At 45.4% G+C, this 24,403-nt stretch overlaps 1 protein-coding gene across 3 annotated transcripts in view; it reads right to left on the reverse strand.

Annotated features, from left to right (window-relative positions):
* Positions 1-344: 344 nt before the first annotated feature.
* The window catches only part of RAB30 (RAB30, member RAS oncogene family), a 40,926-nt gene continuing 16,867 nt past the window's right edge, over positions 345-24,403 (reverse strand). For 2 of the 3 annotated variants that reach the window (XM_041483699.1, XM_041483701.1), the window contains exons 2-5: positions 9,732-9,832; positions 8,301-8,384; positions 3,392-3,575; positions 345-1,465 (exon numbers count right to left, since the gene is read on the reverse strand). In XM_041483699.1, coding sequence (XP_041339633.1) covers positions 1,215-1,465; positions 3,392-3,575; positions 8,301-8,384; positions 9,732-9,824 — 612 coding nt within the window. In that variant the 5' untranslated portion in view covers positions 9,825-9,832 and the 3' untranslated portion in view covers positions 345-1,214. Of the gene's footprint in view, positions 1,466-3,391; positions 3,576-8,300; positions 8,385-9,731; positions 9,833-11,823; positions 11,873-24,403 lie in introns of those variants that run through there. The other variant, XM_041483700.1, reaches the window with a different exon arrangement.

Genomic DNA, 24,403 nt, shown 5'->3' on the forward strand with positions numbered 1-24,403 from the left:
ACCTTCAAGAGCACCTCTGACAGCAGTTCCACAAAGTGAGAGCTGGATGGAGCAGCATGGAAGGACACCACTTGCAACCCATTGTTACTTCCACTTACCATCAAACAAACCCTCTACAAATCTGTTCTCCTGCCTTCCAACAAGAGCTGTACCTACAGGCTTTGTTTTCCAGCTGCACACACTGCAGACTGCCAGTTCAGACTCTGCTTCCTTTGAACCCTTGTACACCATCCATGCACGCGCGAGACTTTGGTCACGTCTGGTGCACTTGCGCCAAGTCCACCAATCATCTTTCCCAAGGCTAACTTTTTACATCAGGACATGACTAATTAGAGGAGGAATGGTTAATTTATTTATTTATTTTTATTCTGGAAAGTCTTTTCATCCTTTGTTGGATACCAAAGAAGCACACAGTCCTTTCCCACTATGTTCAGGCCTAGAAAAAGAGGTAATGAGATTTTATTTTTATGAACAGTGCTTATTAGTGTTTTTTTCCTAACCAGTCTAGGTTACACATTCAGAAGACAGTAATGTGGTAAGACTACATTTGGCCTATGGAATATTTGCTGAACTGCTAGCACCAAAGGGAGCGACTGAGCCGTATCCATGTCTTCTTCAATCTTGAAAATACTGCTATATGTGACTTTTTTTGTTTATTCCACGTTCATGAAAGTGCCTGTAGATGAGAGACATAACACTATTTCAAACACCAGAGTCCTCCATGAAGATGCAGACGTTATGTACACATCGTACGAGCTCGCTCGCTGACAGCCCAGAAGATTGCCAGGGCAGTCCCAAGTCAGTGTTCATTGTTGCGTTTTTTCTTACTTTGTTTTACCTTAAAAAGGATCAAACACATTGTTCTGTAAGAGACATTTTGATCTCTTCAGTATCTTCAAGGAAGGCTGGGCTACTCTCCCACAGAAGGAAACAAAACAGCTCATGTTCTGCATTACACGAAGCACTTGTGCAACTCTTCCTTTCCTGACCTGCTCCACAGACTGCAAGAAAAATGAAATTTAAACCCTGTTGTATTCTGCTACATTGCCATGCAGCTGGAACCATCAGCCTGCCATGCTTCCAGGACTGTAACCTGACTCTGAGTAAGCCAGATGGGTCTGATTGGCAGGAACTCCTTCAAGTAGATAAATCCCAGCATAGAAAAAAAAAATCCACCTGGCCCATGGCAGAAGGGGCAACCACATGCCATCTCTTTAATTAAAATTACAGCAAGTCAAGTAGCTGATACTTTTCCCCTCGCCTGGTAAGGGGGATGAGACATTGTTCACAAGGGTGTTCTGTCGTGCCTCGCTGATCAACCGGCAGGCCAAGTCCAGGAAGAGTTTTTCCACATTATCCGATTCTTTTGCCGATGTTTCCAGATAGTACATGTCCTGGGCTTCAGAAAACTCTGCAGCTCTTTGCTGGGAGACTTCCCTCTTATCAGCTAAATCAATCTTATTACCTGCATTGATAAAATATTTTAGAAAAAAAGTTAATTTCAAAACCAAGAGAAACCGAGGTCTATAAAGGATAAATAAAAGTTTGGTTTGATATATGTATGGACAGTGGTTCGGATATGTAACTCCTAGTGCTTGCTCTCCCCTCCAAATAATGGATTCCCTGAAACACCCAAGTCCATTTAATATCAGCCCATGTAATGAAATATGCCCTGTAAGCATCCAAGCCAGTATGCCTTAATTTAGCACCAGTGCATCTGTTTGCTGCATTATCAACCAACATTAAAGGATTTCCATGCTAACATCTATTGAAAATTCTCCTGTGCTTGCTCTGAGGAGCACTTAAAATGTCAATTATAGCATATGAGACACTAAATGTGATATTCATCATGTTGTTACAAGCTTTTTAAAAAGCCTGGCATGGAAGGAAGGTTCCCTGTTTCAATATTCCAGTATAGGATTTGGCTGTGAAGGCTGGAAGAGGGATGGGCTTGCAAGGCACTTGCAGAGTGAGGTGGGGTCAGAAACCAACCCTTTGGGTCAGAGAGATCTGGCAGAGAGTTGATTAAAGCCTCAAGTCAGCATCTGATATGATTATACACTATTGCTGGCCACTTAACTTCAAACATGATGTTTCTGCCATAAATTAATCTTACAACGAAAGTAACAGACCAGGACCTGCAATAACAGGCTGCTCAGTCCACAGACTCAGCAGGTTCAGGAGGAAACCTCTCCTGGCCCCACTCCTAACAGCAATTATGTGAGAGCTCATGGGATGAGGAGGTGGTGTTTCCACCAGCAAGCCTTCTCTCATTGCCTTCCCCTCCGAGATCTCCTTTCCCAATAAAGCAGTGTCTTGGACCACTACCTGCACTGAAGTTACCCCTCTAAACAGATTATTACTCAACACAAGTGATTTATGGGTGTCACCATCTTTAAAGGGTGTGTTATGACTAAAATATGATTTATATGCTGTGCTGTAGATGCCATCAATTAACTTAATGTTCACTGAGAAAAATTAATGTACATTTGTTAGTCATTTATTAATAATTTCTGCACCATTTGTACCCAGGCGATACTCATGGAGTATGAGTTTCTTGTATGGAAGCTCCATAAACCCCATAGCTCACTTGAAATAGCACTGGGGCATGTTAAACTCAAAAGATTTTTTTTTCCCTTTAAAATACACTTTTAGACACCTTTTACAATGACCTAGATTTTTTTCATTTAAATAGCAAACTATTAAAGGTGACACTGCAGCATGAAACCTCTTAGCTTTCCCCAAGTTATTTTTCCACTGTTCTTTATATATTCTTGGACCTTTAAAAGCCAAGTCCCAACTATCAGATGCTGAAAGCAGAGCATGGAAAAGCACTGGTAGGCAAAATAACCTTCCCCTTGCTTGTAGCAGACAGATGGCCTGAGGTCTGTTTTGCCTTGAGTTGAAGCTCTACAGATTAATATAACATTTAGCTGTTTATTTTTAGTCTCCCTAAAATCCATGCAAGAACATCCAGTTTTCCAGCACTGCCCAACCTATGAACGCTATGATCCACACAACTGCCATGTCCTGATGCAGTTCCCACATCCTGACCACTTAACACAGGACTGGTTGCCACACACCTATGGAGTAGAGCAAACCACAGACATCAGCAGCCTGAGCAGGTCCTCACTCATTTGTGGAGATCTGAGCTTGGAGTCACAAGGGGAACTGCTCCATCCTTAGCTCGGTGGTGGCTGCACCATCTACACTTCAGTCCCTCATGGTGGGAAGCATCCCTCTCCACATGCAAGAGCCTTAGACCCCAAACAGGACCACCCTTCAAGGGGGGGCATCCTGAACACCCCTTGGAGCATCCTGGGGCTATGTGCAGAAGGAATGCTGCAAGCACAGGCTGAAGGCAGGCGCAGCTCGCCCTGCGGTGGCTTACCCACGAGCACGGTGATGACCTTGTTGCTGGCGTACTGCTCGATCTCGCGCAGCCACTCGGGCAGGCAGCGGAAGGACTCCTCGCAGGTGATGTCGTAGGTCAGGATCAGCGCGTTGGCGCTGCGGTAGTAGCTCTGCGTGATGGATCGGAACCGCTCCTGGCCCGCCGTGTCCCAGATCTGCAGCTTTGGCCGTAGCAAGGAAGGGTGGTAAAAGGGGGGAAAAAAAAAAGTTATTTAATTTTTTTTATTTGATAGCAGCATCATTTGGACCTAAAAAATCCCCTTCAGGGTAAAACCAATGCTGGGAAAGCACTTTGCTCTTCTCCCTTTGGCTTCCCCTCCCCCAGCATTGTTTGTTTCTGTTGCTGCACTTGTGGATTGAAATGCAAGGCACAAAGTCAGCTGGCACTGCGGCCAACAGCCCTGGAAGCCGCAGCTCTGCCAGCTTCCATGCAACTTGTAGCATCTCCCTCTGCAGTGGGCAGAGATGCCAGCCCGGAGGGGCTGGAGGGAGACAGTAACTTCTCCGACCCCTGAAGTCTAGCAACAGCAGCTTCCATTCCCAAGAAGGAATAAGAATGCCTCTCCTCTAGCTCATGGAGGTGGTTGCAGTTATCCAGAGACAATGCAGTGACGGGTGAAAAGCACAGGATTGAACAAGGGGCTCAGCTGAAGGCCTATCTAAGGTTTGGAACACATTTCCTCTACAACTTCAGCCATCTCATCCAGCTCCTCGCTGTTTGCCTTCCCAACATGTAGAATTGGCTACATCACAGAATCCCAAAATCATTTGAGTTGGAAGGGACCACTTAGCTCCAACCCCCCTGCCATGGGCAGGGACACCTTCCAGCAGACCAGGTTGTTCAAAGCCCTATTCAGCCTAGCCTTGAACACTTCCAGGGATAGGGCATCCACAGCTTCTCTGGACAGCCTGTTCCTGTGTCTCACCACCATCAAAGAACTCATGAATGTTTGCCAAATCCTCTGGATCCACAAAGACAACCTACGTTTCCCAATAGAAACTACCCTTATACTGGTTTTATATTTTGACCATCTGATAGTTTTTAGTGGGTCATCAAAACCTCAATTCTTCAAAAAGGAAGTCTAAGAAAAACATCCATGATTAATATAATTTCAAGATAAAAGAATATTTCTCTGCTTCAGCTTTTATTTTTTTAAAAGTACCTCTCCCTGGGATTAAATATGTGGATGGATGATTTCCAGCCAAAATCCTGTGTACTTTGGGAAGAAAAAGGTAAAATATTTGAGATTTTTTTCCATATATTCAGCAGCCTGTACAGAGCAAACCTTATTCTTGCCCAGTTCCAAAGCTGAGCTATGCCAGCCACTCATCATAAATATGTTCGTTTGAAATGAGAGCTCCCGGTAACAGCTTTTAGATGTGGGGTATAATTTTGGAAGAAAAAAAACAATAACAATTTTTTTTGCAGAGAAAGTAATTGTGGCTGGCTCACAGCTCCTGGGCACATTTGTGCTTTAATCTCTTGCCAGAGTTGTACTTAAATGGCTGAACCTGGTATCTGTAAAGTAACACAAAAAACCGTAAGAGAAATTACTTGCACATGAAAACCAGATAATGAATGAGTCCTTGTTAAAACAAACCAGCCTCCAAACTCTGGCAGATGGAAAGATACAGATGATTTTGTTGTTATTCAGCTGTTTCCCAGGAAAAACATTTAATCACTGTCTACTGGCTAACTCCAGCTTATATAGATTCTGCCTTTATTGAGAAGATCTCTAAATAGATAAAAACCTTGATGTGAATATGTTCTTCCACTGCTTTAATCTAATGAACACTGAAAGCAGAAGAGATTGTGGGATCTGGGAGAGCAGACATGAGTCTACCTGGGAGCTGGGTGCAAAAGGCAGGGAAGAGCCCCCAGTCTTACAGCCACTGATAAACTCTTCCTGCATCCAAAATGCACATCTCCCACCTTCCCTCATTGGTCATTTCTGGCAAAATATTTCACAGCAACTATTTTATTTGAACAATTTTTTTTTCTCCCCCAGAATAACCAAAGGATGATGTCTGACTCAGCCTGCAGAAAACGTAGATGTTTATTTTCTTGCTGTCAGCTGATGCTTCCTGCCCTCCCAACATTTGCACACACATTTAGCTTTCCACCAAGCCCATATAGCACAGCCCTCTGCTCACAGCACTGAGGGTGCTTAGCTTGGACCAGCCTGGTTACTGCTATCTGCTTTGCTTCAATTTGTGGGGCCTCTTGCTACAAGTGCTGCACGTATTTTTGGAGTTTATTGGAAGAAGCCTGGCAGATCAAAATCCCCTCACAACTGCACAGTGCTCTCCCAGCTCATTGGGCAGTGAGCTTTGGTAGCTGCTCATATCTGGAAAAGCTTGCACACACGTTTTCATACTAGTGAGTCCCTCTCCACTGATTTTATAATGCTGTTTTGAAAGCTGGAAAGCATTTTTCCCCAGAAATCCATAATTTATTTTCAAGTCTCAAAACTTTTGGTAAACAGCTCTGCTCCTTCATTCTGGATCCCAGCAGACATGCAGGGGAGGCTGCCCAGCACAGAGGCAAGAGTCATGGCTTGGGCACTGCTAGATGGCTAACAGCCACAGCAGCTCTGTTCTCTGACTCATTCCTGCTCTCCCCTCCCATTAAATGTTTATTCTCACAAGCACTGTTTACTCAAAAAGTTTCAGCTACAAGACCACTGAAAGAAATCTGTTTGCCTTCCAGACACCAGAGGGCTCATTCCAATGCCCAAATGTATCACTCTAAGCTCCCACCAAGGCTTGGTCACTGAAACTGAGCTCCAGCAACTCTAATTTACTGCACTGGTGGGGGCAGGAGAGGGACTTTAGAGCCCAGTATTGGCCATGTGAAATACAGCAGATACACCAGCTAGCACTTGCCGAGGCTCTGTGACACACAATCCTGCCCAAGGTGATTCAGAGAGGACTCTTGTGCATTCATCAGACATTTGCAGGGCAGCAGAGACTTTTCATTTAGCTTGTAGAGCTCCCCTGAACCATCCTTGCCCCAAGACAGCTCATACTGGCACAACTGCTTCCAATATTCTCTTAAGAACTTTGCACCCTGTCTTAAAACAGGATTATATGACAGGAGCAACACTTCAAACACAGACAAATCCTGAGGGTAAGTTCACCAGTACAAACCCCAGGCCTCATGTACAAGTGATGTTCCAAAGCTCCAGCAGAATTTGACAGAGAACCAGATGCTTGAAAAGGAGAGGTGTCTGAAGTGGATGGGATTCATGTCCCCTGGGACTGCTTTTCTCCCTCTAATGACCAGAACAGTCTTGAGGCCGCTGATTTAAACTATGTATACAAGACAGAACAAATTCCACCTCTAGTGCAGTGATCACACCATGTACCAGCTCAGATCCTCTGAGTTGCTTCACTGGAGCTGCTTTTGGCTGAGAGAAACAACTCTAGTGTCTGAAGAGCTTGGGACAAGCAGCATTCATGTCCTGGCCAACCCTGCTGATGAGCATCACAACCAACAAGCTGAGCAGCAGCACCACCTGGGCTACACGCGATCCTCTCTGCTTCTCTGCTGCTGCTCTGGCCCATTTGCACAGCCACGTGCTAAGTATAAACTTGGTCTTTATCAGGTGAAGGATTTTCTACCCCTTGTCCTTCACCTGCTCAGGTGGGGAGGTCTCCTGGTGAAGCATCACCACTTCCCATGGTTTGTAAGCTCCTCATGCAGCAGAGTCGCAGCTTCTTGACATGACCACAGCTCTCAAAATATGTCCTAAACTTAGCAACACAACACCCCATTTTCTTCTTAAACTCCTCTGTGGTGCTGTGGTACAGGTTAAAAAAACCCAGGGCTGAAAATCTGCCCAAGTCCACTGTTTCCATCCCATCACTTACACAAGCTTAAGAACAGGTCTCAATGTCACACCCAGCCACTGTCACACTGGTGCCACTCTTGGGTTTGATAAAGACAGCAAGGGAAAAACTCCTGGTTTTCACTTTGATGCCCCTGAATTTCCTGCAGGCAGAGTAAATCCTGGAGAAGCTCAGGGACCATGGACATCTTGATATTAGAGGCTCAAATAACTGAACTTTTTTTCTCATCTCAGATACCAGAGCAGCTCAAGTGAAATCTCTACTAATGAACAAAGTGGTAGCAGCCAACATTTCTGGACTCTGGAACCCAACCATGGACACCATTAAAGCATGAGATTGGAGACCAATCTCATGCTTTGTGTGTTTTGGCCCAGGCAAAGTAGCTCTCAGCCAAGTGATGCTCAGGCTCAGTTTGGGAGTCAGCTCAGGACAAGGACAGTTTCCCATAAGTGGCTTCCACCTTATTTTACAGGGTGAAAGAGTTAAAAATATGGAGAACTTTGCCCTTTACAGTCAACCTGTTGGCTGAAACACAAGTACTGTGATCGGCTCTGCTTCTCCCAAATCCGTAACTTGGCAGAAGTGGGAGATGAGCCTGTGTTGTGCAGAACCACACAAGTCCAGGTGTCTGTTCTCAATGGCCATCTTGGGAGCTCACAGGAGAAGACTTTCCTCAAGCACATCCCAGTGGGAATGCAACAAAATACTGCTTACCAGAAACACAGTGAGCAGAGGCTGCACTGAAATGCTTCTTTGGGCTTCCTCAAGCTAGGCATGAGCTCACTGTCTCCTAAGCAAGGAAAACAGTTTTGCAAGGTCTCCCTGCTCCATTTTCTCCCCTCCAGCAGGTTCACTTTTACAGTCCTGATAGTAATGGAGAGGGGCACATGGATTGATAGAACCTGCGTTGCCCAAGCCATGCCAGACAGCCCTGACCTTCCTTGAGTGTCTTCCAGCAGAGGAAGGGCTGCAGCAAGAAACTTCAGCTATGGTACTGCCACATGTATTTACATTTTAAATCATCAGGCTCCTACCTTTACTTTTTCACCGTTTATCTCCACAGTTTTAATCATAAAGTCAACCCCGATCGTGGCTCCTTGCCCTGGTGGGAAAAGCCCCTGGAAGAAAACAAGAGTTTGATTAAACTTATTTCTACAAGACAAAAGTCTACCTGGGTGCCAATCTGCACCCTTTTCCATCTCCAAAACTATTCATCCGATGTCCCCTTCCCATGACAATTACTTTCATTGCATTTAGAGTGTCACATTTCCCCAGCATGAAGGTTACCATAAATTCAAATTGTGTTTTCCCTGCCTTATACATCCCTAATTATGCAGCAAGTCATCGGCTTCAGAAGTAAGAGCACAGGAAAAGAAAAGGAGGAAAAAAGAGAGGGGGGAAACTCTTCTGAACAGTTGGAAGAAGCAGGGGAAGGGTGAGGACCTTCCATCCTACTTCCCAATGCACTGAAAGGTGTGTGAACATCTGTGTGAAATGAGATGCATTTGTAACCTTCCCTTTTCCCTCCACAGCACCCTATGGCACTGATAGGCATTTCTGGCAGCTCTCAACAATGGGGTCACAGCATTTCAGGAGCAAAGCACAGCGCCAGCCATCACCAGTGCCACAGCAATGGCAAGGGACAGCACAATGCTGGTGGTATTTGATTGCAGCACCATCAGAAAGCAGCAGCAGCAAACCAAATGAGAGCTTTTTGATTTCTGGTCTACCAAGCCACGTGGATTCTGGGGCACATCCATCCCCTACAGCAGCTGTGCCGCCAAAGAACAAGCAGCAGAAGTTGCCAAAGATTTTTGCTGTAAACCTTTTGGGTATGGCTATGTTTATTGCCACTGGCTGCCACATGTTTTCAGAGAGCATCTAAAATCACTATAGCTTCAAAACTAAAATTAACAGTGAAGGGCAAAATTGCTGACAATTCCTAGTGGAGAGTCCAAAATCCCACAACTTGTGCTTTATGATGCATCATGCAAAGTCTTCCCTTGCCCTGGATCACAGAGGCTATTCTGCCACAAAAAAAGGACACTGGACTGACAGCTCAGGACCCAGATTATTTCTTTACTAAGGATAACAGGGAGCACTTTGTGCGGCAAAGGTTGGGGAGGAGACCAGGAGATGTGCTGGTCTTATAACTGGTCCAAAACACCACCAAAACAGGAGGAGTTGTCCTGGTGGCTTTCAGAGGTAACTTTCCACCTTCAGAGAGGAATGAGGTTTCTCCAACACAAACTCCAGAACAGGGCCAGGAGCAGCATTAGATACAATGCACTGCTTGTGCCAGTATGTCACTGCATGTGATGCATGCACCAAGAGTCTGAGCAACAAAACGCTTTGGAGCTGTGACGCTGGCAGAGCCCTACAGTGCAGAGCCTCAGGCTCCACGCTCCCGTGCCAGTGCTGTCCCCATCCCAGCATTCCACAACCCAAGAGGCAGCCAGCCTTACCTGAGTGAAGCGACGGACTAAGCAGGTCTTCCCCACCCCCGCGTTGCCGATTAAAACAATTTTGAAGAGGAAATCATAATCTTCCATACTCATTTACGCAGCTGCAAGAGAGACAGAGAGCACGACGCTGTGTGAACCGAGTCGGTGGGGACATGCCCTTTTATCCCAGCTGAACTTTATTACTCCAAATACTCAGAACAAAGGTCTCTTGGCACGCACATGGATCCTCGATAAGGGAGAAGAACACTTTTCACTCTGAGCCGGGGCATCCACGTAGTCAAAGTCAGCTGCTGTGAAACCTTGGCCCCATTTTGGTCTCACCTGGCTTCCCACAAGTTAGGGATGCTGGTTTCAGCTTTCCAAACAATGCACCACAAACCTGAGACACTGATTCCTAGATTTTCCCAAATGTTTGTTTTGCTTTTTACTACATCAGCTCCAAAGGACAGCATGGACTTTATCACATTGTCTGAGGGATCATGTAACTGACTCCTGTGGGGGAAATATCCCAAATCCCACCAAGAGCGACTCCAGGAGCACACTGGGTGCACACAGAGCAGGGCTTGGGCACAAATGAGGGCAGAACAGGTAGGGGACTTCATTTTAAAACAAGAGCACTTTGCTTGCCTTAAAAACAGGAAGACATCTTGTGCTAAAAGTGTAGTGAAAAGTGGGATAACAGTTTAGCTGAAATATGAGAGGGTTTTAGAAGAAAAGAAATAATAGATGCTATTAGAAATATTAATACTCTGATAATTTGCTTTAGTTTTGTGAGGAATCTTTAGATTGCTCAAGTGGGACGTGAACTGAGAAGAGCTTAGGAATTATCCAGAACACTTCCTGTCTGTAACCTCCCAGGAATGCAACAACAGCCAGAAGAGATTCAGGTGGAGATTTTAGGCAAAAAGAAAAACCCAGAGACAAGAAAGCAAAGGACAGTGTCCAAATCCAGCTATGTCCAGGAGGATCTAGGTATTACACACAGCATCAAAGACCTGCCCTCAAGGTATCAGAAAAGGGACAGATTTACACACCATCAGTTCAGATAGCATGTAAGGCAAAACCAAAACATCAGTACCTAACGCACCAGTACCTATAGATTAGGTAAAGAATGAGGTGATAGAGCCAAGGATGGTAAGTGTAGCAGGAGTATGGGGCAGATGGGTGGGGAATGGGGGGAAAAAATGTATTACAGAAGTGCTATCCTCGGTAAATCTCCAGATTGCTTAGAGGATTTTTACAGAGCTGATGAAGGGAGCAAATGCAGGCTGGGAGAAACCAGCTTCTCATGCTCAGTCCAAAGTCAGGGTGCTGTCTCCCACTGCCTCCAAAGGTCCTTCCTTTGGAGGGTTCATTTTGACACACACCAGAAGGCTCCAGCTACAGACTCCAGTCCCACCAAACAGCTGTGACAGGCTTACAGTCAATCAGAGAGTACAAGATAAAGCTGAGACAGTCTGTTTCTGCCTGGCAGAGAACATTGAAAGAGCTCTCCAAGCACCACCAAGAGTCTGGTGGACCTGAGGGCAAAAGAGGTAGAAGACTGACTCAGCTGCTTCACATCTATGTGGCCCTTGGCCTTTCCAACAGCCTAAAAAAAGGGTAACCACACCAATTAGTGACTAATGAGCTGCATCACATCAGCAGATGGTTAGTAGGAACACAGCTGAGTCACTGCACAGACGTGTCACTTCACCCAGGTCAGGGACACAGCACAGCACAGTGCCACCAAACAGCAGCAGCTGGAGATGTCCTGAGGATGCTCTGACTTCACCTTGCTCCAGCACACAAGTCCTTGCAGATCCTTCCTCTCTTAGCAGAGTGAAAGAGTGGGACCTTAAAAAACAGCCCCAAAAAAAGAGCCCTTTTTTATTTTCCGGGGTTCTTACTTTGTTACAATTGTTCCATATCTTCGTGACTGGCTTTCCCAGAGTGGGACTGGATAACAAAAGCAGTATTAAACACACATTGACAGTGCTCTTAAATGAAGACTAAATGTTAATATAAGGTTTCAAGGTTTCACACTAGCTTCTGCCATGTAGAAGAACGTGATCATCCACCAAAAGTCTATTTCAAGACTAATGATACTCACGCAGCACTGCATAATTATTCCTGGGATCCTTCATACCCCAGAGGACATGCTCCACCCAGAGAGATTTCAGTTCCATTACTCGCACCCTAAACAATCCAAAATTCAAATTTATCTTCTTAGGAAGCTTAAAAATAAACTTTCTCTGCAGATCTTTGAGGTCAGAAATGCTAAATGGCTCAGACATACCCTAGAGTTATGTCTGATCCCATTCATTAGGCTCTAGGACTAATCATATGTGATAATGACCCCAAACGGGAACCGAAAGACGAGCCAAGACCATAAAACAAATCAGGCAACGATGAGATTAAATGCCAGAACTGCAGAGATACGAGAGCTCAGGGCATGGGAAGGGAGAAAGCAAAGGAAGCAGCAAGGAAGAGCGAGCAGTGCTTTGTGAGCGGAGTGGGCAGGTGAAGCTGGCCATGGCTGCCCTGTCCCCCCAGGGTGTTCCTCCCTCTGAGCGCACACGCTGCCACTGCTGGACACACCAACGCTGCACCGGCCACGGAATGAAATCCTCTGCTCCTGCACGCCAAGCCTGGCAGCCAAGTGACCTTTGCTGCTGACTCAGGCTCACAACACCCTCCCCTCTCCCCAGAGAAGATGTGTCTTACCCTCTACCCTACTTACTACAGCTGGGGAATGTGCATCTCAGCAAGACAGCACATTGCATTATATGCTTAAAAAAAAACCCAAAACGCAGAGCACAACTTCTCTATTTGTTTTTGTTTTCTTGAGTTTTTTTGGTGTGGGTTTGGGTTTTTTCTTTCTCTCTCTTTTCTTGTGTTTGTAGGTACAAGGCTCTGCCTCACATCCCTGCAGTGGTTTCAAGTGTTCAGGATGCAGCTGCCTGTCCCACCCTCGGGAGGAGACAAGACCCTGCAGTGGGGGCAGGAGATGGGATGCCAGTCCATGCCTCAGCCACCCCTCACCATACTCATTTAAATCACAAACACTACAGCACAGAGACATGTCCCGTCATGAGATGAAGCAGGGGTAGAGTCCAAGGCTGGCAGCAGGGCAGAAAATTTGGTTTCACAGCTGTTTTTCCCCAAGGCAGTTTATGCAGCTGGCATCCCAAACAGCCTCCATGGGCGGTTCCTGCCAGCCTCACACAGGATCAGTTTTGTGGGTTTTTATTTTATTTGTGTCACTGCTCTGCTTTACTCCATCATGCAACCCCACACATGGTCACTCTAGACAGAACAAGAGGTGAGGAGGGAAAAATTGAAGCAGGGCTTTGATTCTACCTGGAGAAGTGGTCCATCAGTGGAAATGCAGCTGAAGGACTTGTTTTAGGCTTAGTTTTCACAGATTCATAGAATCATTAAGGCTGGAAAAGACCTCCAAGATCATCAAGTTCAACACTGCCAAGTCCACCACTAAAGCATTTCCCTAACTGACACATCTACATGTTTTTCAAACACTTCCAAGGTTGGTGACTCCACCACTTCCCTGGGCAGCCTGATGCAGTGCTTCATCACCCTTTTAGTGAAGAAATTTTTCCTAATCCCAATCTAATTTCTCTTAATGCAACTTGTTGCTTCCTCTCATCCTATTGCTCTTCACATGAGAGAGGAGACTGACCCCTTCTTCACTAAAACTTCCTTTCAGGCAGTTGTAGAATGAGAAGATCCCCGAGTCTCCTTTTCTCCGGACTAAACACCCCGAGCCACTCCTCATCAGACTTGTGCTCCAGACCCCTCATCAGTTCCATTGCCCTTCTCAGGGCATGCTCCAGAACCTCAGTGTTTCTCTATTTGGGCAAGACAGTGCAATAAATGCTCTCAATATTCTTCAGTTATTAATTCCAATTCAACTGAAAGACTGGTGAGATGCACCCAAACCAAAAGCACAGAAACCAGGGACTTTCACCTCTCCTCCTCTCACCCATGCTTGTACAAACAAGTTCCTGCTCCCAGGGAAACGCCTGAAAAGGGAAGTGGGCTGCTTTTCCCATGCTGGTGTTCAGCTGCTGTTGACCAGCATGCCCAGGTCCTTTCCCACTGGGCAGCTTCCCTGCCACTCTGCCCCAGTCCGTAATGCTGCCTGGGTTGCTGTGATCCAAGTGCAGGACCCAGCTTTGCCTTGTTGAACCTCATACAGAGGATCAGATCCAGCCTGTCCAGATCCCTCTGCAGAGCCTTCCTGGCATCCAGCAGATCAACATTCCCACTCCACTTGATGTGATCCACCTGACTGCCACCAGCCACCTGACTGAGGGTGCCCTTGATCCCCTCTCCAGATCATTGACAGAGACATTACACAGGAGCGTCCCCAAAACTGAGCCTTTGGGAACACCACCTGGGACCAGCTGCCAGCTGGATGTAACTGCATTCACCACCTCTCTCTGGGCTCAGCCATCCCACCAGTTTTCTACCCAGTAGGCAGCTGGATGAGAAACAAAACAGAACAAAAAACAAACTATCCACAGCTGCAAAGGTTTCACCCCATTTAAGGATTAAGACCAAAACTATATCAAGCCAGGAATGCTGATAATTTGCACCTCAGCTCTATCCCACCTCAAAACCCCACCACAACCTAGTGCTGCAATTAGACACAGAGAAGAATCTGCAGCCTTTTTACCTCCTGGATCTAAGCAGTAGCCCAGGGCAGGTTTTGATGTATTTATATAGTTCTTAATAAACAAGTATTTTCTGTTCTTCATCACCCAACAGCTATAAACAAAAATAAATTTACCCAAACATCAAGTTCAAACAGCAGCAGTTATATATACAGATATTACATTGATTGCATATGCCATATGAGCCACAAAATTCAGAGCTAAGGCTAATATTTCAAGCAGAAAATTATTCCTTGCAGGCCAGAAAATTGCAGGGAATTCAGATCTGGACATGCTGCTGCATTATGTAACTCAGGATAAAATATTTTCGTTACCAAAGCACCTGCCAACCCAAGCAGGCTCCTGCACTCAGCAAGCATGAGCCCAGCTCATGCCCCTCTGCAAACGAGCAGGCTGGATTTCTCTCTGCTTCCTTGCCCACCTTCCTCACTCCTCATCTCCGTAGGGTTTAACTTCACTTCCATTCGCACTAGAAAAACTAAGAGGGACTTACTTCCTAATAAAGTCTGGATCACGCATGCCTCTGTGCTGATGGTGGCAAAACCACAAGTACATGGGATGCATGGTCTTGGCATGGTGCAACATTAAAACTCCAAGAACGTCTTTTCCAAAATCGACAGAAAAAGATTTACTGTAGGCACTTGGGGTTGCAGAGCTTGACTTCTCTCAACTCCTCCCACCACACTTGCCATTGCAGGTGAGCTAAATCCAGTTGCCTGTGCCCTGGCAATCCTAAACACACCTCTTCAAGGAAGGGAGAAGGTCCCAACAGCACTCAATAAATCCATCCAACACTTCCAGAAGGTATCAAGCAAATGTGCACATAGTGCAGGGAGGCATGGGGCTTCCCCATGCACAGCAGACGCAGCAACACTGGCTGATGAGCTGCTGATCATTCAAAGGTCTAGACACATTTTTTAAAGCGCATCTGAAAAAAAACCACAAAACTGATTATGAAAACCTCAGCCCTATCCTATATAGAGATTCATGCTCCTCAGTGCTTCACTCAGGGTGTTTCTCCTACACCAACCAAGCAAGCTGAGAAGGTACAAGTGGTCATGTATCAGATGTATGTTTTATGCAACAGATCTACTTCTGTAAATAAAAGGAAAGCTAAAGCTGAGGGGTTTTGGATCGATGACCATACAGAGCACACGGGCCTTCCCCTTACCTCTTTTGCCACCATGGAAAATTTACAGCTTACTGAACTACTTTGCTCAGTCATGGCTCACACATGAGCTGGCCTCCAGGAGCTTGTGCAGGTACTGCAGAGGAGCTCACTGACCAGCAATTACAGCTGCTTCCCCACAGAACAAGCAGGTAAATCCAGCACCACTGTCATCCCAAAGAAGAGCCTGGAGCCAGAGCTCCAGAGAGCAGGATGCTCTGCTGTGGTGCTCCCACCTTACACAAGAAAGCCCAGCCTTACCTGGACATCAGAGATAAGAGCCTGCACGCTGCCCTCTCCATCTGCCTGCTTGGCTTAACAATGGAGGTTAGAGATCTCACACTCAGGAACAAACTTTGGATTTTCACACATTCCAGGCATCCCCTGACAGTGGAAAGGTTTCGTGTCCAGGCTTTCCACTCCTGAGTGAAGTCTTCTCTGGGGCTTTGCTACTACTGGTGTCCAGGGTAGCATTAACACACGTCATTAATCCTTTCTGGATGGATGGTGGAAAGATGTGTTTGGGTTGGACACTTCTTGGGGGATCTCAGTGCCACCAAAGACCCTTCCTGAGAGATCAGGCAACTCACAGCTTGCCTGGTGCAGTGTCCTCATCGAACTTTCTCACCTCCTGGAGAGAAAGTTGTCTCACTCAGAGACATTGGTGGAGGTCAGCATTAGGAATGGCCATGGAAGTGCTAAATATCACATGCAGACAGTGAGTTATATTCCATCACACACATCTGAGGATTGAACTGTTAATAATTACAATTCTCCTCATGCAGATAAATGAATCCGATTTCTGTGTTGTGTAGGAATAATGAGGTACACGCTGTAGTTACAAAATGATAAATAGATAATTTCTTTAGAATTAAAAAAAAACCTGCTGACATGCACAGCCACAATACCTCAATGGTGTCTGACCAGACCACATACCAGCACCCCAGGACACATACCATCTTCAGAAGCATGAGAACAGCCTGACACTGCATTTACTGTCAGAATCTGGATTTTCACTGCAAAAGTTGGTGCAATATTAACACTTTTAAGACATGCCTGGGGATGGGGACAATACTGCATGCTCAAAACAACACTCTGTTGGTCTTGGCTACATTTTAGCACATCCTGCGACCACCAAGCCCTACACTCTGCAACAACACATTTTTGTGTATTGAAGCATTTACAGCCAGCACAGCAGAAAGGCTGACTTCCAAGTGTGGAAAAAACTCCATTGCCAGAAATCCAGCCAAAAAATGCTGTTCGATCCACACAAAAACAACACCCTCTTCCCAAAGGGGGAAAAAAACCCAACAAAATTATTTTTTAAACTACAGCCAAGAGGTAAGTGAAACATATCTTGCATGGAAGAGCCAGGAAAGCTTACTGAGTTCAGCTCTCTGGGTGAAATAAAACTCCACACCAAGACCTGGCCCACTAAAATGGGGAAACCCATCACAACTTATGTGAGATTTGTCTCTTTAGAAACCGGGTGCAGGATCAGGCTGAATCCCAGGTGTCTCCCATGAGGTTTCTGGGGACAGTGCAACTCCAAGCAGTGGCGTGCAGGCTGCCCACCTCACAAGGAGGCAAAGCCAGTGAGAAACCAAGAAACAATTCTTGGTTTAGAATAAAGGCTTGTGCATGTCTAACACATAGAAAGCAAACAAGTCTCCTGATGCATCAGTTTGCTGGGCTGGCAAGGGTTTGAATGACATCATGATCATATGTGGAAAAGTTCTGAAACTGGGTGACAAGGTTCTGCTAAAAACTTGGAAGATTAGACAGCTTGACACCATCATTTTTGAGAATATATGAGAAAAGCTATCATAACCAAAGAATTTCAATAAGGTATTTACAGGAACATCATGACTCAAATGAGGTTTCAAGTGCAGAATTAGCACAAGTGTAACTATGCCATTTAGCAGTGACATAATCATAAATGTATTGTGAAATATGAATATGTGCCTTAGACACACTTTCATAACCCAGAATATCCAAGAAAATTTTGAGTTTTAACTGCAATGACATGTCTTACTGCTGTTGACCATCTTGTTTTCATTGTGTCTGTGGTATGAACAAAATTTTAAAAAAATCCAATAAGGTTTTGTTTAGCAAGAATGCTTTCTAATTGAAGAAACAAGCCATTATTTCCCTCTCTTCAGTTCTGCTTAAGTAAGCTTGTGATTTACTGGGATTATATCACTTCTCCATCACATCTATTAGCAGTAATAAGTAATTAAACCTCAGCTAATTGCACTTTCAGGTGTCTGAGGCCTGGGCAGGGCTTGGTACCTCACAGCTTGGGCTCTGGGCTCCATGCAGCCCTGTGCACAATGCTCCTCTGCCATGCCATGTCAGTGCCATGCCACTGGTGAAGGCCAGGCTGTGCCAAATCAACAGTGTCCTGGAGTAGCAATCAAAAAGCTAAAAAACAAAAGCTTTTGGCTCGGGACAGATATGTCATACCTGAAGTCTAAATATAGAATATATAAATATATTCCAAAATATACTTTATATATAAAAGTAATATGTATTCAAATACATAATACCTATTTTACATATATTATAAACATATAATTTAAATGTTGCAATAGTAACAAATTAGCAGTACCAGTAGTACCAGAGGAAGAGAAAGAGAAGAAAGATAAAAATCATAGATCCATACAATAGTTTGGGTTGGAAGGGACCTCTGAAAATCACCCCTGGAAGTGTTTGAGGCCAGGTTGCATGAGACTCTGAGTAATCTGATCTAGAGGAAGGTTCCCTGCCCATAACAGGGGAAATGGAACCAGATGATCTTTAAGGTCCCTTCCAAGCCAAGCCACTCTAGGACTCTACAATAACACTTCATTGAGAGGAGCTCATCCCCAACCAGCTCCTCTCGTACGTTTTGTTACAGCGTGACATGCAGTGAAGCAGCCTCCCCAGGACAACTGCTTAGAGGAACTTTATCCAGGAACAAACACAAAATTTTCAGAGCATTCATCTGCAAAGTTCAAGCAACCCATCTTCAGTCAGTCATTTGCATTTGGGTTACAGGGGCAGCTTCTTCCTGGTGACTCAAGAAGGTGGCTGTCACTCCCAGGCAAAACTTTCAGGTATGCCCCCTAATTCAAGGGCAACCTACTACTCCAGAGGTGCATTGTTAAGATAAAAGATTTCTTTGTTCTGGTTATTTTTCAGCTTACATGAGGACATAAAGAAGTGACCCTGTGTTTCAGCTAGAGGCTCCCTTTTCATGAGCACACATGCAACATCGTATGTGAGCCACATGTGAGCTGTGCATCACACCTGGGCCACCACAACAGGACAGGCAGCACTTTGCCACAGCAGGTTTGCATTTCAGAAGGATTTCTGCCTCTGTTACACCTTTTAAAGGAAGATTTCTTATCTAGGAGTGACAGCGTTTTTGAACATGAAGCAATAGGATAGGAGGAATAAAATACAGTGGAGTGTTACAGGCTTTTGCCTCCAACGAGGAGCTTGGAGTCCCAAACCAGGGGGCCCTGTCTGCCACTGAAGTCAAGTTTGGGGTGATAAGTTCTGATCTATTCCTAGGCTGATTATTGCCCCAGTGGTCCTCAGTTTCCCACCTCCTACTTCCAGATGGGAAGCACATTTTACCTGTACCAGGCATGCTCGTGCACACAACGCTTCAGCTTCCTAATGGAACCACACTACCAGCTCAAGCATTGTACGTGCCCTCTAAGAAGCTCTCCCCTCTAAAAATGGTCTCATCTGATGGAAACCCCTCAGCTGGGATCAACTATCCTGTCTGGCAAGTGACTGATCTGGCAGGGAATATTCTTTGCATTTCTGCAAAGAAACTCTGCGGTACAGTTTTAACTGTGGATATCTGCCAGAGCAGCAGATGTTTCAGGAAAACAAATTGTTCAGAGAGGCAAGAAAGTAGAAACAATAGAGACTTGGGTGTAGCTCCAGGACTGGCTTAAGAAGATGTTTCCAAAGGGAAGGCTTCCAACCCTGCCTGCTTCAGACAGCTGCAGGAGGGACCCAGTCCAGATGGGAAAAAAACCTGAGGGTGGGACAGCAGAATTAGAATTTACAGCCTGGGTTACACAATTTAATTTTGTAAAGAATGTTTACTATCTTGAGTATCTCAATAACAGGAACATCATATGATGGCTCCAGAGTAAGATTTTTATAAGGATATCACAGGTCTCTTCAGAAGGTAAGGAACAGTATTCATGTTTTGGTTACATTTTAGCTTACACACTAACACATAGCCTATTTTCAGCCCTCCTTATAGTTTCAGGTGGTTACAGTACTTTTTATTTACCCTAAACCACTGCAAATGTACAGTTAGTCTTCTAGGGCAGCTATCTGCTGTTAAAACCTCATCTCAGCTTTGGACCAGCTGCAATTCAAGAAACTGCACGGGGTAAATTTGGCACTAAATTGAATCCTTAAACAGAAAAAGGCAGTCCTTAGCAGAAGCTTTCTGCTCCAAGCCTCCTGCTACTGCAGGGATGTTAGTCAAACATCTCACCTGGAAGTACAAGACCTGAAAACATGATTTTAAAATTGTGTTCCAAGGTTGTTGAGATTTATTGTTTAGAGCTGATGCAGCAAGCAGTACCTTGAGGACTAAGCAGGCAGGGCCCCACAAAACCAAGCATCACACGTGAGGCACACACATGTTAAATGATGGCACTGGCCACAGCTGCTCTCCAGCCCAGATAAATCATGTCTTCACCTCTGCACACCTCTACACCCAGCTCAGCTACTGCTCATCTCCAGCTACATGGGTTAATAAATTATTGCAGAGATCTGCAGAGAAAGATTTGCATTTGGAGAGAAGTGAAGGCACAACCACAGCTTCTGTAGCATCAAGATTCACCCTTCTGATGTCATCAACAACCAGAATTCTGTGACATAGCCCAAGATCCCCCAAGGAATGGTGCTTTTGTTCAAAAATATCTTCCCATCTCTCAGGGCTCTTCCAGCACAGACACTGCTGTATTATAGATATTAGCACACAAAAATGTATGTATTTTTTCCTGTACTACTATCTCCTGGCAGCAGCCCTCTGAAGTTTTTACCTCTTTGGGACTAAGATTAGGAAACAGAAAGTTACTTCTCTTGCTTCCTTAAAGCAAGGAGCAGCCAGTCCTTCACAGACACTGATGCCAGCGTGAGGTGTGCAGCCTGGGCACTGCTGCCACTGGGACAGGGACCTTGGCACTTGCAGCTGCACGGTCATGGGGACACAACTTGGCACGTCAGCACACTGTTTGTGACCATCTATTTTTATTCCTTAGCAACAGAGCACCTTTTGGGGTTGAGCTTTGAGCTTGTGGGGCTTTTTTTTTTTTTTTTTTCTATATTTGGTACCCTGAGGAAATTCCTAAATAGAAGACAGCAATTTTAAAAAGAGAGGATAAATGCTGGCACTCAGCTTTGCTGACAGCAACACCACCACCAGGCTCCTGGTTAGTGTGAAGTGCTCAGACCTAGAGCCAAGGGAAGCTCTCGCATGGACCAAGCATCAAGAGTCACATCCCTCACACTTTCTGCCTTTGCAAAACCTTGCCCTGGAATAAGAACAACAAAAGATTTATTAGCTTATAACGTCTCTAAGCCATTTGTATCCTGTGTAAACCAACATCTCCAAGGCTCTGAACCTCATCACTGCCCAGCAGCACTGATGGGTCCCACGATAATTTCTGTCCTGTGGGAGACAATGCTGAGTGGTCCTGTGTCAAAGGGGGAGAGAAGCAGATGGGGGAAAACTTCAGCACAATGCAGCAATTCTGAACTAAGATGCCATCCTTACCATAAATCATGGAAATATCAATACCTCCCAGCTTTCCACAGCTCTTAAATAAAAACATGCAAATTAAATCCTGACTAATCTGCATGAGAAAAGCAAACAACACCTGATGTTTCCCAACTGTTAGCAACATGGCCTTAAAAATTTAAAAGAAAAAGATTTAATCATAGGAAGGATAAAGATATCACATGGCTTGGCAGTTTCATCGGTTGTCATGGCAAATGAAAATCCCTGACTCTCCAACTTGCCTGTTTTAGAGGAAAGGAAACAACAAAAATGCCCTTTTTTATGACTGGAAAGCAATGTTTTCCTAATAATCACTCATGAACCCACTGCACACTATATATAAACAGCTGCTCCTTCCCAGGGAAAATGTTTGCTGTTTCTTACTGAGCAGCTCTTGGGGATCCAGGCAATTCAGCCCCAGCAGACATTCAGGCGCGGGTAATGAAAACCACGTGCTCTTGGATGTGGTGACTTCTTGCCTGCCAAAGGGAGCCTGAACTAGCTGCAAGGGAGGTCTCAGCTCCACAGGGGCTCAGCCACCAGCCCCCAGGGGAGGCTCCCAGCACAGCATGGCCAGGAGAAGCTGGCAGCAGTGTGAGCCCCCTCCTCGGCTCCCACACTCAGCATCACCGTGCCATTTCTTGCCGCATGTCGAACAACGGGTGTGTTTTCCCATGTTCTCAAAGCGAGCCAGAACCATGGATATTTGTGTGAGTTTTGGTCTGCCAGACAGGTAACAGCAGCAAAGACACCCCGGTGTTTGCTCCCACCCAGGCAATCCAAAGCACCTTGCACCCTGCCTGCATGACCGGCACCATACATCTTTCATTACAGTAGATTTTCTAAATATAGGGAAATAATTTGTCTGTAACTTCAAAAGCAGGTCCCCAGAGAGCCTGTTCTTTCCAGTCACACTGCCTTTTGTCTTTGGCTGCATGCTCAAAATTTGGGAAGCTGAGGATATCCCCACAGCAGATTTACCTCACCCATTTCATTAGCAGGTTTTAGTTCATTGGTTTGTCTCCAGCCCTTCCCCTCCTGCAAATCGCTCTCCACTCCTGGATCCAGCGCAATACTCTTGTCTAGAAGGAACAAGAGGACCCTAAGGAATAATGTTTATTGTACAGTGTGGCAAGCAGCGCTCCTCTGCGGGTTAGGTTTTTTCCAATATCCCCATCCACTGTGATTGCTTGGGGGGAACAGAAGTTGCACCACCAGAGATGGGCAGCTGGCTGGAAAGCAGCCTCTTGTCTAAGGAAAGCCACAAGCTCTTTCCCTTACCTTCCTGAAAAAGCAGCTGTGCACCACTGCACTGCACCACTGGCCATGGATGTAGACCGAGGGCCACGTTCTCCCAAAGGCCCCAGCCTCAGTGAGTTTGCACTGCAGAGCCTCCACAACAACAGCAAAACCATGCTCCGGCACAAACCTCATCCATCAGCAGGGATGCCCATACAAATTACAGATAACACACGGATAACTAATTTGGATCCTTCATCTTTTGGACACGAGGCAGAAGGAAGGCAAGTAATTCTCCTTCCTCCATGGCCAGGCTGTGCCTGCAGGACTGCTGGTGAGACATCCACCTTTATTTCCAGGCGGCAAGTACCAAAATGAGGTCACTTTGTATCGAGTAAGAGATAAATAGATTCACACAATAACTTCAGCTGCAACACTGAATTGTACCACAAGCCTCGCATTAACCCTTACCCACACCAAGGAGACGGAACACTCCAGGCTACTGAAGTTACTAGGAATGCAATCACAAGCCAAGGGACAGAAGAACTCTGCTCTTTCACCCATCCAATAAGCCAACTACAAAGAAAACATGATTTTCCCATGGAGGATTCCAGCCAGACCGCCCCTCACCATGCTGTTCCTGCGGCATGCCCTCCCTGCAAGGGCTGCTGGCTGGCACACTCAGCAGCCTCAGGTCAGGGTGCAGAGGGTCTCTGCATTGCTGTGCACGCACGTGGTTGTGGGAAGGAATGGGCAAGGGAAAGAGCACGGGCCAAAGGGGAATTTGAAGGCATGCTGCAAAAGAAAAACGGAAACTGAGAAAACCAAAACCAAGCAAGAGTCGTTCTCATTGGGTATTACAGAAGAACAGGCTGCCACTTTTGGACACCACACAGTTCTATAGATTTAAGTTGAAAGGATGTCACAGAGCAATTATTTTCCATCCTGACTAGGAGACCTAGTAGTAGTCTCAAGGCTACACTCAGGTCTTCAAGATTTTGACACACAATACAGGAAGAAAAGTGTTTTAGTCACAAAAAGACTACATTTTCAGCTTCTCAAATACATATTTACTTAAACATTTTCCTTTAGGGTAGAGCTTGACAAATGAGATGGTACGAGGCAGACAGACTGTGCCTATGGGGTAAGGCACATTTCACATTTGTTCATCCCTTGCATTTTCCCAATTTTGCACAAAACTATTTGGACTAGCACCATTTGTTCTTTAACAAAATGGGCAGTCTACTCACAAATACTGCTTGTAATTCAAAGCTCAACATAAGGCATTTTTATTTAGGGAAATAAAGAACTCCCTCACATTGTGTTTCAGTTTGCCATTTATCCCCTCAAACACAAGCACAGCCTTGCTGCCCTCCAGCACAAAAAGCTCCCACCAAGTATAAAGCAATGTACCAACAACAGCTCCTATTGCACAGCAAATTGTCATGAGTTCTAAAGAGATTGCATGTCTGACAGAGCCTGTGTAAAGCAAAGACAAAGCTTCCGTAGAAGCTCCATATTTATTTCCTTCTGTATGTATTTCTGTAGTACATGTGACTGAAATCAGATATCCAGAAAATAGAATAATTTTTTCCTTTTCCTTTTTTTGGTGCATATTTATCCTCTTAGCAGGTAAAACAGGTGAAGACCAAAACCACAAGTCAGAATATAAGAAGATACTTGGCTGACTGCTTGCAGGACAGGTGCTATATGGCACTTTAGATTTTATTCTTTCCAAGGCAGCAGTCATCAGCACTGCCCTGAAATGGCACTGCAAGCACAAATCCAC

The sequence above is a fragment of the Pyrgilauda ruficollis genome, unplaced genomic scaffold (genome assembly GCF_017590135.1).
Source record: "Pyrgilauda ruficollis isolate IOZ18807 unplaced genomic scaffold, ASM1759013v1 scaffold60, whole genome shotgun sequence".
NCBI classification, from domain to species: domain Eukaryota; kingdom Metazoa; phylum Chordata; class Aves; order Passeriformes; family Passeridae; genus Pyrgilauda; species Pyrgilauda ruficollis.